Source organism: Ascaphus truei, chromosome 23, assembly GCF_040206685.1.
Source record: "Ascaphus truei isolate aAscTru1 chromosome 23, aAscTru1.hap1, whole genome shotgun sequence".
In the NCBI taxonomy this organism is placed as follows: Eukaryota; Metazoa; Chordata; class Amphibia; order Anura; family Ascaphidae; genus Ascaphus; species Ascaphus truei.
This window is the reverse complement of record NC_134505.1, coordinates 1,850,584-1,866,404: the sequence shown is the minus strand read 5'-3', so window position 1 is coordinate 1,866,404 and position 15,821 is coordinate 1,850,584. Positions and strand designations below refer to the sequence as shown.

The 15,821-nt window shown below is 53.7% G+C and overlaps 1 protein-coding gene across 4 annotated transcripts in view; it reads right to left on the bottom strand.

Annotated features, from left to right (window-relative positions):
* PLEKHH3 (pleckstrin homology, MyTH4 and FERM domain containing H3) overlaps nt 1-15,821 on the bottom strand; it is a 57,609-nt gene that overhangs the window by 17,978 nt on the left and 23,810 nt on the right. For 2 of the 4 annotated variants that reach the window (XM_075580187.1, XM_075580189.1), the window contains exons 1-2: nt 12,554-12,661; nt 7,083-7,138 (exon numbers count right to left, since the gene is read on the bottom strand). In XM_075580187.1, coding sequence (XP_075436302.1) covers nt 7,083-7,138; nt 12,554-12,646 — 149 coding nt within the window. In that variant the 5' untranslated portion in view covers nt 12,647-12,661. Of the gene's footprint in view, nt 1-7,082; nt 7,139-12,553; nt 12,662-15,821 lie in introns of those variants that run through there. The other 2 variants (XM_075580188.1, XM_075580190.1) reach the window with 1 other exon arrangement.

Here is a 15,821-nt window from a genome sequence, read left to right as displayed (position 1 = left end):
AGGTAACCCGCGTCCTAAGCGTCGGAAGGAGCTTGTTTGATGCAAAACCAGCACGCGGAAATCCCATCCGAAATCGGACCCGAAGTGTCTCCGCCTGCGCCATCAGCGCCAAAAAAAACGTGCGTTATTCCCCGGGTTTGGGGCGCGCGCCGGACGTACGGATGTTAAAAGGATGTTTTTTTGCACGTCCCCCCAAAAAAAGGAGAAAGTGCGTCGAAATCGCTCAACTTAGCGCGAACCCAAAAAGTCCGGAAATGGCGTCTGCGCAGAATTAAGCGTGGCCCACAATTGTGGGTGACGCCGCGCGGGCGTTCCACGATATAGGCAGCAAAATGTGTTTATTTTCCCCGGCGCCGCCGTTTTTTATAAATAATAGTGGCGATATTGACGAATACTCGCTCAATAAAACGCGAAAAGCGGTTTGGTTGCTCCTGTTACAAATCTGTCGCAATCCTGATTTGTGTGCCTAACATAATGGCCGCCTTTCCGTTTCAATCAATCCTTCAGCCAGTGTAACTCAGCAGCTACAATGTAGCCTGATGTTACTACGGTAACATTGTCTATTGTTGCAGCTCGCAGCTCAAACGGCTGGGAACGCTGGCAACACGTGACCACGCGCAGGAAAGTGTTGCAAAGATCTTGCACTGCTGGGGAGGTGGGATAAAACCATATCTATCTGAAACGTTCAACCGCGGCCTAGTGGCGCGGGTTCCAGGATTGGATTGTGAGCGCTGGAGGTTCGGCCTGAGGGGTGTGTGTGCTGGCACAGCCGCACAAACGCTGCATTTCCTGTCCCCTCCCAGCGGGACCCTCGCCGCTCCCAGAATCCTTTGCAGCGCAGGGCCTGGGCTCAGCGCCGGTGGGAACGAGAGGAGGGAGAGGAGGGAGCCGGGGAGGATCGAGACCTCTGGGCCTAAAAATAAAAACTTTGTTTACGTAAATCCAGCGGCCAAAGAATTCGGAAAATGGGTCGAAAAAAAGCTGGGGAGGGAGGGGGAGGAAAGAGATGGGGGGGGGGAGGGAGAGATGGAGAGGGAGAGGAAAGAGATGGGGAGGGTGGGAGGAGAGGAAAGAGATGGGGAGGGGGGGGGATGAGGAAAGAGATGGGGAGGGGGGGATGAGGAAAGAGATGGGGAGGGGGGGATGAGGAAAGAGATGGGGAGGGGGGGGATGAGGAATGAGATGGGGAGGGGGGAGGAGAGGAAAGAGATGGGGAGGGGGGGAGAGGAAAGAGATGGGGAGGGGGGGAGGAGAGGAAAGAGATGGGGAGGAGAGGAAAGAGATGGGGAGGAGAGGAAAGAAATGGGGAGGGGGGGAGGAAAGGAAAGAGATGGGGAGGGGGGGGAGGAGAGGAAAGAGATGGGGAGGGGAGGAGGAGAGGAAAGAGATGGGGAGGGGGGGGAAGAGAGGAAAGAGACGGGGGGAAGAGAGGAAAGAGACGGGGAGGGGGGAGGAAAGGAAAGAGATGGGGAGGGGGGAGGAGAGGAAAGATGGGGGGGGAGAGGAGAGGAAAGATGGGGGGGGGGAGAGGAGAGGAAAGAGATGGGGAGGGGGGAGGAGAGGAAAGAGATGGGGAGGGGTGGAGGAGAGGAAAGAGATGGGGATGGGTGGAGGAGACGAGAGGAGAGAAAAGAGATGGGGGGGAGAGGAAAGAGATGGGGTGGGAGAGGAAAGAGATGGGGAGGGAGAGGAAAGAGATGGGGAGGGAGATGAAAGAGATGGGGAGGGAGATGAAAGAGATGGGGAGGGGGAGGGAGAGGAAAGAGATGGGGAGGGAGAGGAAAGAGATGGGGAGGGAGAGGAAAGAGATGGGGAGGGAGATGAAAGAGATGGGGAGGGAGATGAAAGAGATGGGGAGGGGGAGGGAGAGGAAAGAGATGGGGAGGGAGAGGAAAGAGATGGGGAGGGAGAGGAAAGAGATGGGGAGGGAGAGGAAAGAGATGGGGAGGGAGATGAAAGAGATGGGGAGGGAGATGAAAGAGATGGGGAGGGGGAGGGAGAGGAAAGAGATGGGGAGGGAGAGGAAAGAGATGGGGAGGGAGAGGAAAGAGATGGGGAGGGAGACGAAAGAGATGGGGAGGGAGAGGAAAGAGATGGGGAGGGAGAAGAAAGAGATGGGGAGGGGGGGAGGAGAAAAAAGAGATGGGAGGGGGGGAGGGGGGAGGGGGGGATGAGAGGAAAGAGATGGGGAAGGAGAGGAAAGAGATGGGGAGGGGGGTGGGAAAGAGATGTGGAAGGGGGGGAGGAGAGGAAAGAGAGAGAGAGAAAGAGAAAAAGAGAGAGAAAGAGAGAAAAAGAGAGAGGGAGAGAAAAAGAGAGAGAAAGAGAAAAAGAGAGAGAGAGAGAGAAAGAGAAAAAGAGAGAGAAAGAGAAAAAGAGAGAGAAAGAGAAAAAGAGAGAGAGAGAGAAAGAGAAAAAGAGAGAGAAAGGGAGAAAAAGAGAGAGAAAGAGAAAAAGAGAGAGAGAGAAAAAGAGAAAGAGAGAGAAAGAGAGATAGAAAGGGAGAGAGAGGGAAAGAGAGGGAGAGAGAGGGAGAGATGGAAAGGGAGACAGAGAAAGGGAGAGAGAGAAAGGGAGAGAGGAGAGAGGGAGGGAGAGGGAGAAAGTGATACTGAATGGAGAGAGGGGAGAATTGTTCAGAAAGAGAAGAGGCGGGAGATGGGAAGTGAAAGCGTCAGACAGAGACCGGAAGGGAGGGATAAGGAGTGAGAGGGAGAGAGGAGGGTGAGGGAAAGAGGGAAAGAAAGGAGGGAGAGAACGAACAGAGAGAGATACTGTAGAGAAGAGGGAGAGATGGAGGAGGGAGAGGAAGAGAGGGAAAGAGGGAAAGAGAGAGGGAAAGAGAGAGGGAAGAAGAGAGTGTGAGGGAGTGAGTAAGTGAGGGAAAGAGTGAAGGAGAGAGGGAGTGAGTGAGGGAGAGAGTGAAGGAGAGAGGGAGTGAGTGAGGGAGAGGGAGTGAGTGAGGGAGAGGGAGTGAGGGAGAGAGTGAAGGAGAGAGGGAGTGAGTGAAGGAGAGAGGGAGGGAGAGAAGGAGAGAGGGAGGGAGAGAGGGAAGAAGGAGGGAGAGAGGGAAGAAGAGGGAGTGAGTGAGAGGGAGTGAGTGAGTGAAGGAGAGAGGGAGGGAGAGAGGGAAGAAGAGAGTGAGGGAGCGAGAGGGAGTGAGTGAGGCAGAGAGGGAGGGAGTGAGGGAAAGAAGAGAGTGTGAGGGAGGGAGTGAGTGAGGGAAAGAGTGAAGGAGAGAGGGAGCGAGTGAGGGAGAGAGTGAAGGAGAGAGGGAGTGAGTGAGGGAGTGAGAGGGAGAGGGAAGAAGAAAGGGAGGGAGTGAGAGGGAGTGAGTGAAGGAGAGAGGGAGTGAGTGAGGGAGAGAGGGAAGAAGAGGGGGAGTGAGAGTGAGCAAGTGAAGGCGGGAGAGAGGGAGGGAAAGAGGGAGAGAGTGAAGGAGGGAGTGAGAGAGGGAGAGAGGGAGAGGTAGAGAGAGGGAGAGGTAGAGAGAGGGAGAGGTAGAGAGAGGGAGAGGTAGAGAGAGGGAGAGGTAGAGAGAGGGAGATGTAGAGAGAGGGAGATGTGTAGAGAGGGAGAGAGTGAAGGATTGAGTGAGGGAGAGGTAGAGAGAGGGAGAGAGCGGAGGAGGAGAGCCTGAGACAGCATCTGATATCATTAACCCTCCTCCCCCTGTGACGGGTACAGATAGAGCAGGCACAGCGCACCCTGAGACCCCCTGCCCCGTGCGGAGACCCCCCGCCCCGTGCAGAGACCCCCCGCCCCGTGCGGAGACCCCCCGCCCCGTGCGGAGACCCCCCGCCCCGTGTGGAGACCCCCCGCCCCGAGCGGAGGCCCCCCGCCCCGTGCAGAGACACCCTGGACCTGCCCCGTGCGGAGACCCCCGCCCCGTGCGGAGACCCCCCGCCCCGTGCGGAGACCCCCCGCCCCGTGCGGAGACCCCCCGCCCCGTGCGGAGACCCCCGCCCCGTGCGGAGACCCCCCGCCCCGTGCGGAGACCCCCCGCCCCGTGCGGAGACCCCCCGCCCCGAGCGGAGACCCCCCCGCCCCGTGCGGAGACCCCCCGCCCCGAGCGGAGACCCCCCCGCCCCGTGCGGAGACCCCCCGCCCCGTGCGGAGACCCCCCGCCCCGAGCGGAGACGCCCCGCGCGGAGACCCCCCTCCCCGTGCAGAGACCCCCTGCCCCGTGCAGAGACCCCCGGGCTGCACCGACTCACCCCATACCCCACGTGGTCGGGTTTATAACGCACGCGTCACACACCCGGGGAGGAGCGCGCGCTCGTATCGAGCGCGTGTTGTGTAAGCGCAATTACGGGGGCGGCGATTAACCCCGCAGCTGCCAGTGGGGCGGCGATTAACCCCGCAGCTGCCAGTGGGGCGGCGATTAACCCCGCAGCTGCCAGTGGGGCGGCGATTAACCCCGCAGCTGCCAGTGGGGCGGCGAACGCATGGCAAAGCCGAAGTACAATAACATGCAGAGGGCGGCGTCGCTGGGCTCGGGCGGGAAGGGGTTAATGGCGTTCTCTGCCACTTATAGCTGCGGGGCCGTGAATACCAGCTCCTGATCCCGCGCTTTAACCGCTACACCGACTCACTGACACGCTGACACACATACACACATACATACACACTGACACGCTGACACACACACACATACATACACACTGACACGCTGACACACACACACATACATACACACTGATACACATACACACAAACATACACACTCTGACACACTGATACACACACACACACATACATACACACTGATACACACACACACACTGACACACATACATACATACACACTCTGAAATGCTGATACGCACTGACACACACACACACACACTGACACACATACATACATACAAACTCTGACATGCTGATACGCACTGACACACACACACACACACATTGACTGACACGCTGATACACACACTGATACACACACACACACACACACTGACACACATACATACACACTCTGACACACTGATACACACACACACTGAAACTCTGACACACACACACTGATACACACACACACACACACATTGACTGACACGCTGATACACACAAACACATTGACTGACACGCTGATACACACACACACACGCACTGACACACTGATACACACACACTGACTGACATGCTGACACACACACACACACTGATACACACACTGACTGACACGCTGATACACACGCACACTGACTGACTGACATGCTGATACACATTGACACACACACACACACATTGACTGACATGCTGATACACACACACACATTGATTGACACGCTGATACACACACTGACACGCTGATACACACACTGACTGACACACTGATACACACATACACTGATTGATGCTGATACACACACACACACACACACACTGACACGCTGATACACACACACACTGACTGACGCTGATACACACACACACTAAATGACACGCTGATACACACACACACACACACTGACACACACACTGACACGCTGACACACACACACACACACACACACTGATTGATACACACACACACACTGATTAACGCTGATACACACACACACACACAGACGGACGCTGATACACACACTGACTGACACGCTGATACACACAGACTGACTGACTAACATGCTCATACACACTGATACGCTGACACACATACACACATACACACTGACACGCTGACACACACACGCACACATACATACACACTGATACACATACACACACACTGACACACTGATACACATACACACTGACACACATACACACAAACATACACACTCTGACACACTGATACAGCTGATACAAACACATTGACTGACACGCTGATACACACACACACACACACACACTGACTGACATGCTGATACACACACACACTGATACACACACTGACTGACACGCTGATACACACGCACACTGACTGACTGACATGCTGATACACATTGACACACACACACATTGACTGACACGCTGATACACACACACATTGACTGATACGCCGATACACACACACACACACTGACACGCTGATACACACACTGACTGACACACTGATACACACACACACTGATTGATGCTGATACACACACACACTGACACGCTGATACACACACACTGACACGCTGATACACACACACGCAGACTGACACAATGATACACACACACAGACTGAGACGCTGATACACACACACACACACACAGACTGACACGCTGATACACACACAGAGACTGACACGCTGATACACACACACACACAGGCTGGTACACACACACACACACAGAGACTGACACGCTGATACATACACACACACACACAGAGACTGACACGCTGATACACACACACACACACACAGAGACTGATACGCTGATACACACACACACGCTGATACACACACACACACACACACACACAGAGACTGACACGCTGATACACACATGCTGATACACACACACAGAGACTGACATGCTGATACACACACACACACACGCTGATACACACACACACAGGCTGATACACACACACACAGGCTGATACACACACACACACACACACGCTGATACACACACACACACACACGCTGATACACACACACACAGGCTGATACACACACACACAGGCTGACACACACACACACACACACACAGAGACTGACACGCTGATACACACATGCTGATACACACACACACAGAGACTGACACGCTGATACACACACACACACACGCTGATACACACACACACAGGCTGATACACACACACACAGGCTGATACACACACACACACACACACACACACGCTGATACACACACACACACACACACGCTGATACACACACACACAGGCTGATACACACACACACAGGCTGATACACACACACACAGGCTGACACACACACAGGCTGATACACACACAGGCTGATGTAAAGCTGCAGCAGTCTATGGGAATCCGTGTCGTGGGCAGATTCTGTCTGTTCTGTCCCAGAATCATGCTCTCCGTGTAACCACATGGGTGGGGGAGGGGGACAAAAAGGGGGTGGGGGTTACCCCCAAATACACCCCTGTGCTCTTACCTGTCAGAGCCATTGCTTGCACGGACAGGCTGGGTCACACCAACATTCGGGGTCCCCTGTTAAAAGAAAAAAGGAGTAACAGATCAACTGGTGCAACCCTCCCCCTACGGCGACCCTCCCCCGCCGGGCGACCCTCCCCCGCCGGGCGACCCTACCCCGTCGGGCGACCCTCCCCCTCCGGCGACCCTACCCCGCCGGGCGACCCTCCCCCTCCGGCGACCCTCCCCCGCCGGCGACCCTACCCCGTCGGGCGACCCTCCCCCTCTGGCGACCCTACCCCGCCGGCGATCCTACCCCGCCAGGCGACCCTACCCCGCCAGGCGACCCTACCCCGCCGGGCGACCCTCCCCCTCCGGCGACCCTACCCCGCTGGGCGACCCTCCCCCTCCGGCGACCCTACCCCGCTGGGCGACCCTCCCCCTCCGGCGACCCTACCCCGTGGGGCGACCCTACCCCGCCGGGCGACCCTACCCCGTCGGGCGACCCTCCCCCTCCGGCGACCCTACCCCGCTGGGCGACCCTCCTCCGCCGGGCGACCCTACCCCGCCGGGCGACCCTACCCCGCCGGCGACCCTCCCCCTCCGGCGACCCACACAGAAGGGAGCAGACAGTGGAAATCACACCCCCTCCCAAGTCTCACTTTAATAATACATTAAATATACTTATAGGTGTCAGATTTGGGTAAAAAGGCATCAATCACCCAGGTGACCCCCTTAAACATGTCAAAGGGTTTAAAAATAAACGTGTCCATCAAGTTCAACCTGTGTTACATTTATAAGACAGATATTTGATCCTATATTAGTGATTACAGTGTATTGATCCAGAGGAAGCAAACACACAAACCCCAGTGACATCATCATCCAATGTTATCTCATAAAGGGGAAAATAAATTCCTTCCTGACCCCAGTAATCAGATTACTCCCTGGATCAGCGTCCTTCCCGTGTTTACTTATTAGGAATGTCCCTGCATACCTTTCCTTTCTAAAAACATGTCCAACCTTTTCTTAAACATATCCACTGTGTCTGCCATCCCAGCCTCCATGGGTAATGAACCCCCCATTGTAACTGTCCTTATTTATGTTATTCAACCTTCTACTTTTTTTCTATCTATTCCTATTGGCCAATATCCAATGTACAGTATAAGCCACTTGACTGGCCTGCCGGTAACTATAGCAAGACGTTACTGCATCAACAGCCACAGCAGTAACTAATATTCAGAAGAATTAAACAGCCTGACGAGGCATTAGACTGGTAGCCTCAAAACGCGTTTACAGCTAATTTTGTGACCACCTGTAATTTTGACTCGAGTATGGGCACAACTTCCTTATCAATTAGCGACAGAGTCGCCCAGTTATTAGCACATTAGCAACGCTTTTGTTCCCTAAGTGTTCATTCATAGTCTATTTTACATCTAAAGGAAATGGTGGGCCCGGAAAAGTCATTGGGAAACTCACTGGGAAACTCACAGGGAAACTCACTGGGCAAACTCCCTGGGAAACTCACTGGGAAACTCACAGGGAAACTCACTGGGAAACTCACTGGGAAACTCACTGGGAAACTCATTGGGGAAACTCACTGGGAAACTCAATGGGGAAACTCACTGGGAAAGCTCACTGGGGAAACTCACTGGGGAAACTCACTGGGGAAACTCACTGGGGAAACTCACTGGGGAAACTCATTGGGGAAACTCACTGGGGAAACTCACTGGGGAAACTCACTGGGGAAACTCATTGGGGAAACTCATTGGGGAAACTCATTGGGGAAACTCACTGGGGGAAACTCACTGGGGGAAACTCACTGGGAAACTCACTGGGAAACTCATTGGGGAAACTCATTGGGGAAACTCATTGGGGAAACTCACTGGGGGAAACTCATTGGGGGAAACTCACTGGGGAAACTCATTGGTGAAACTCACTGGGAAACTCACTGGGGAAACTCAATGGGGAAAACTCACTGGGAAACTCACTGGGGAAACTCATTGGTGAAACTCACTGGGAAACTCACTGGGGAAACTCATTGGGGAAAACTCATTGGGGAAACTCATTGGGGAAACTCACTGGGGAAACTCACTGGGGAAACTCACTGGGGAAACTCATTGGTGAAACTCACTGGGAAACTCACTGGGGAAACTCAATGGGGAAAACTCACTGGGAAACTCACTGGGGAAACTCATTGGTGAAACTCACTGGGAAACTCACTGGGGAAACTCATTGGGGAAAACTCATTGGGGAAACTCATTGGGGAAACTCACTGGGGAAACTCACTGGGGAAAACTCATTGGGGAAACTCATTGGGAAACTCACTGGGGAAACTCACTGGGAAACTCACTGGGGAAACTCACTGGGGAAAACTCATTGGGGAAACTCACTGGGGGAAACTCACTGGGGGAAACTCACTGGGAAACGCACTGGGGAAACTCAATGAGGAAACGCACTGGGGAAACTCATTGGGGGAAACTCATTGGGGAAACTCACTGGGAAAACTCACTGGGAAAACTCATTGGGGAAACTCAATGGGAAAACTCACTGGGGAAACTCAATGGGAAACTCAATGGGAAAACTCAATGGGAAACTCAATGGGAAAACTCAATGGGAAAACTTACTGGGAAAACTCACTGGGAAAACTCACTGGGAAACTCACTGGGGAAACTCACTGGGGAAACTCATTGGGGAAACTCATTGGGGAAACTCACTGGGGAAACTCACTGGGAAAACTCACTGGGAAAACTCACTGGGAAAACTCACTGGGGAAACTCACTGGGGAAACTCACTGGGAAAACTCACTGGGGGAAACTCATTGGGGAAACTCACTGGGGAAACTCACTGGGAAAACTCACTGGGGAAACTCATTGGGAAAACTCACTGGGGAAACTCACTGGGGAAACTCATTGGGGGAACTCACTGGGGAAACTCACTGGGGAAACTCATTGGGGGAAACTCATTGGGGGAAACTCACTGGGGAAACTCACTGGGGAAACTAACTGGGGAAACTCACTGGGAAACTCATTGGGGGAAACTCATTGGGGGAAACTCACTGGGGAAACTCACTGGGGGAAACTCACTGGGAAACTCATTGGGGGAAACTCATTGGGGAAACTCAATGGGGAAACTCATTGGGGGAAACTCATTGGGGGAAACTCACTGGGGAAACTCATTGGGGAAACTCATTGGGGAAACTCACTGGGGAAACTCAATGGGGAAACTCACTGGGGAAACTCATTGGGGAAACTCAATGGGAAAACTCACTGGGAAACTCATTGGGGGAAACTCATTGGGGAAACTCACTGGGGAAACTCAATGGGGAAACTCAATGGGGAAACTCAATGGGAAAACTCAATGGGAAAACTCACTGGGAAACTCATTGGGGGAAACTCATTGGGGAAACTCACTGGGGAAACTCATTGGGGAAACTCACTGGGGAAACTCATTGGGGAAACTCAATGGGAAAACTCACTGGGAAACTCATTGGGGGAAACTCATTGGGGAAACTCACTGGGGAAACTCAATGGGGAAACTCAATGGGGAAACTCAATGGAAAAACTCAATGGGAAAACTCACTGGGGAAACTCACTGGGAAAACTCACTGGGGAAACTCAATGGGGAAACTCAATGGGAAAACTCACTGGGAAAACTCACTGGGAAAACTCACTGGGAAAACTCACTGGAAAAACTCACTGGGAAAACTCACTGGGAAAACTCACTGGGGAAACTCACTGGAAAAACTCATTGGAAAAACTTATTGGAAAAACTCATTGGAAAAGAAATTGGGAAACTCATTGGGGGAACTCATTGGAACAGCAAACTCATTGGGAAACTCACTGGGAAACTCACTGGGGAAACTCACACCACACACCACACACCACACACCACACACCACACACCACACACCACACACCACACACCACACACTTTATTCCCTTTTTAATGAGTTTTCTGAACCATTTACAAAGCCACAGCACTTCCTCTTCTGAAACAGGCGGCCATATTGTGAACCCGGGGGAAGCAGAATCTTTGCCAATGGGATCACGGGAGAACCGATCGATCGGCAGCTTAGGTAACCACATTTCCTTAAAGCCAAGCCCCGGCTACATCTTTTGAAACAACCCCCCCCCCCCAAAAAAACTTGCCACATCAATGAAATAAGGGAGTGCTGGGGTCTCCAGCCTGACGACGGTTCCGGTGAAGAAGACGAGGGACTTGGTAGTGCCTCGCTACATTGGGGAAGCGATTCGCAGCGGGAGCCGTCGAAACGGGTATGAACAACTGCGGTGGATACTGCGGCCCGGAGGCATGGGGGAGCCTTACCGCGGAACGCGCCGGCTGATCACTCTGTAACCCAGGGGGTTCTCAACTCCAGTCCTCAGGACACCCCCTCCCCCGCCAACAGGTCGGAGTTTCAGGATATCCCTGCTTCAGCACAGGTGGCTCAATTAGTCCCAGCTTCAGCACAGGGGGCTCAACCAGACCCAGCTTCAGCACAGGTGGCTCAATCGGCGGCTCAGTCTTTGACTTTGATTGAGCCACCTGTGCTGAAGCAGGGAGATCCTGAAGACCCGAGTCTTGGGAACTGGAATTGAGCACCCCCTGCTGTGACCAACTGCCAGAGTGCGGTTTCACATTACAAAGCCAGTATAACCAGCCTCACACAGACCCAAAAAGGGAAAACACAAAAACTGCTGTCTGTGAGAAGGGTTACCGGGCTCTGCACTTCTGTAACCCAGGCTGTGCTGAGAGGCTGTGTAATGCGGCAGGCAGAAGCTTACAGGGGGGTCCCTTGTTACAATGGATATGAAGCAAAAGGTGACACCCTGTGTGCTCGTTTGCAGGTCATTACCCAGAATCCCTTGCTGCAGTGGAAGCTATGTAAACTAAGAGATAATGGGGCAGGGCAGGGTGGCAGACCTGTGGAATTTTCCCTTGTTCACCCTACTTAACTCATTGGCGGACGTCGAACGCAATGAATACGGGGGTTACGGCCAAGTATTCTTCGCATGCTCAGCAATTAGGATTTTATTTCTCAGTGACATCATCAGCCTGGCGCGAAAGCTTCATCCGAGTCTGTCGGACATATTGTTCTATCCCCGAGCAGCAGGGAAATTTTTAATTTTTTTTTTATAGAGGGGCTTTTCCTCCCCCGTTAGAAACGCGCAGGGTACATTTAAACTGGGGCGGCTAGCAGGGTCCGTGGGATGGCGGCGTTTCGAAACTCCCGCGCCCGTGCTGGCCAATAGGAAGCCGCCACGTCATCAGAACGCCGTTTAGGTAAAAAAGGCCCCTTAATCCCTGCCACAAAGGACTCCGGAGAAGGGCGGCGGCCCCCCCCGTGTCGCCATGACACCTGTAAAATAGCAAAACATTCGGCAGTTCCGAGCCAGTCCGACAAGTTCTGCGGCCGTCGGCTCGAGCAGTGAGGCTCACACCCTCCAACATACACCCCCCCCCCGCACCCCTGCACTACAGGACTTGGGTTACCTGGATACAACCCTTGGGTGGCCATTTTAGATAGAGTGAGTCACTGACTGCAGGAGCTTCCCACAATTCTTTGCAGCCACAGCAGCAAGGCATTGTGGGACGTGACTTTGGAAGCTCCCGCAGTGAGTGACAGCTATACCCCCCCCCCATCCTGCTGCACACACTGAGGGGCAGTTTGGGGCCTTATTAAGCGTGTGTTCCCCCCACGCGCTCAGGACACTATATACTGCCTGGGATCGGGCACACAGTTTGGGGGATTATTAAGCGTGTGTTCCCCCCACCCGCTCAGGACACTATATACTGCCTGGGATCGGTCACACAGTTTGGGGGATTATTAAGCGTGTGTTCCCCCCACGCGCTCAGGACACTATATACTGCCTGGGTTCGGTCACACAGTTTGGGGGATTATTAAGCGTGTGTTCCCCCCACGCACTCAGGACACTATATACTGCCTGGGATCGGTCACACAGTTTGGAGGATTATTAAGCGGGTGTTCCCCCCACGCGCTCAGGACACTATATACTGCCTGGGATCGGTCACACAGTTTGGGGGATTATTAAGTGTGTGTTCCCCCCACGCGCTCAGGACACTATATACTGCCTCGGATCGGTCACACAGTTTGGGGGATTATTAAGCGTGTGTTCCCCCCACGCACTCAGGACACTATATACTGCCTGGGATCGGTCACACAGTTTGGAGGATTATTAAGCGGGTGTTCCCCCCACGCGCTCAGGACACTATATACTGCCTGGGATCGGTCACACAGTTTGGGGGATTATTAAGCGTGTGTTCCCCCCACGCACTCAGGACACTATATACTGCCTGGGATCGGTCACACAGTTTGGGGGATTATTAAGCGTGAGTGCCCCCCACGCGCTCAGGACACTATATACTGCCTGGGATCAGTCACACAGTTTGGGGGATTATTAAGCGTGTGTTCCCCCCACGCGCTCAGGACACTATATACTGCCTGGGATCGGGCACACAGTTTGGGGGATTATTAAGCGTGTGTGTGTCCCACACGCTCAGGACACTATATACTGCCTGGGATCGGGCACACAGTTTGGGGGATTATTAAGCGTGTGTCCCCCCCACACGCTCAGGACACTATATACTGCCTGGGATCAGTCACACAGTTTGGGGGATTATTAAGCGTGTGTTCCCCCCACGCGCTCAGGACACTATATACTGCCTGGGATCGGTCACACAGTTTGGGGGATTATTAAGCGTGTGTTCCCCCCACGCGCTCAGGACACTATATACTGCCTGGGATCGGGCACACAGTTTGGGGGATTATTAAGCGTGTGTTCCCCCCACGCGCTCAGGACACTATATACTGCCTGGGATCGGGCACACAGTTTGGGGGATTATTAAGCGTGTGTTCCCCCCACGCGCTCAGGACACTATATACTGCCTGGGATCGGGCACACAGTTTGGGGGATTATTAAGCGTGTGTTCCCCCCACGCACTCAGGACACTATATACTGCCTGGGATCAGTCACACAGTTTGGGGGATTATTAAGCGTGTGTTCCCCCCACGCACTCAGGACACTATATACTGCATGGGATCGGTCACACAGTTTGGGGGATTATTAAGTGTGTGTTCCCCCCCACGCGCTCAGGACACTATATACTGCCTGGGATCGGGCACACAGTTTGGGAGATTATTAAGTGTGTGTTCCCCCCCACGCACTCAGGACACTATATACTGCCTGGGATCGGGCACACAGTTTGGGGGATTATTAAGCATGTGTTCCCCCCACGCGCTCAGGACACTATATACTGCCTGGGATCGGTCATACAGTTTGGGGGATTATTAAGCGTGTGTTCCCCCCACGCGCTCAGGACACTATATACTGCCTGGGATCGGGCACACAGTTTGGGGGGTTATTAAGCGTGTATTCCCCCCCACAAGCTCAGGACACTATATACTGCCTGGGATCGGTCACACAGTTTGGGGGATTATTAAGCGTGTGTTCCCCTCACCCGCTCAGGACACTATATACTGCCTGGGATCGGTCACACAGTTTGGGGGATTATTAAGCGTGTGTTCCCCTCACCCGCTCAGGACACTATATACTGCCTGGGATCGGGCACACAGTTTGGGGGATTATTAAGCGTGTGTTCCCCCCACGCGCTCAGGACACTATATACTGCCTGGGATCGGTCACACAGTTTGGGGGATTATTAAGCGTGTGTTCCCCCCACACGCTCAGGACACTATATACTGCCTGGGATCGGGCACACAGTTTGGGGGATTATTAAGCGTGTGTTCCCCCCACGTGCTCAGGACACTATATACTGCCTGGGATCGGTCACTCAGTTAGGGGGATTATTAAGCGTGTGTTCCCCCCACGCGCTCAGGACACTATATACTGCCTGGGATCGGTCACACAGTTTGGGGGATTATTAAGCGTGTGTTCCCCCCACGCGCTCAGGACACTATATACTGCCTGGGATCGGTCACACAGTTTGGGGGATTATTAAGCGTGTGTTCCCCCCACGCGCTCAGGACACTATATACTGCCTGGGATCGGTCACACAGTTTGGGGGATTATTAAGTGTGTGTTCCCCCACGCACTCAGGACACTATATACTGCCTGGGATCGGGCACACAGTTTGGGGGATTATTAAGCGTGTGTTTCCCCCACGTGCTCAGGACAGTATATACTGCCTGGGATCGGTCACACAGTTTGGGGGATTATTAAGCGTGTGTTCCCCCCACGCGCTCAGGACACTATATACTGTATGGGATCGGGCACACAGTTTGGGGGATTATTAAGCGTGTGTTCCCCCCACGCGCTCAGGACACTATATACTGCCTGGGATCGGGCACACAGTTTGGGGGATTATTAAGCGTGTGTTCCCCCCACGCGCTCAGGACACTATATACTGCCTGGGATCGGGCACACAGTTTGGGGGATTATTAAGCGTGTGTTCCCCCCACGCACTCAGGACACTATATACTGTATGGGATCGGGCACACAGTTTGGGGGATTATTAAGCGTGCGTCCCCCCCACGTGCTCAGGACACTATATACTGCCTGGGATCGGGCACACAGTTTGGGTCAGCGATAGTCGCCATTAAGATGGACTCTTTCGGGGCTCATATATTGTCCAGCACAGCGTGATAAAGGCTGGGCTGACGCCTCAGCTTCTGTTTTGCCCCCTCGGGGAGGCAACAGACTTTATTCGCAGGCAGTCACCAGATCCCCAGCCTACCACGGCAAGCCCTCCGGCGGCCACGGGGTTAACGCCGGGGCTTCCC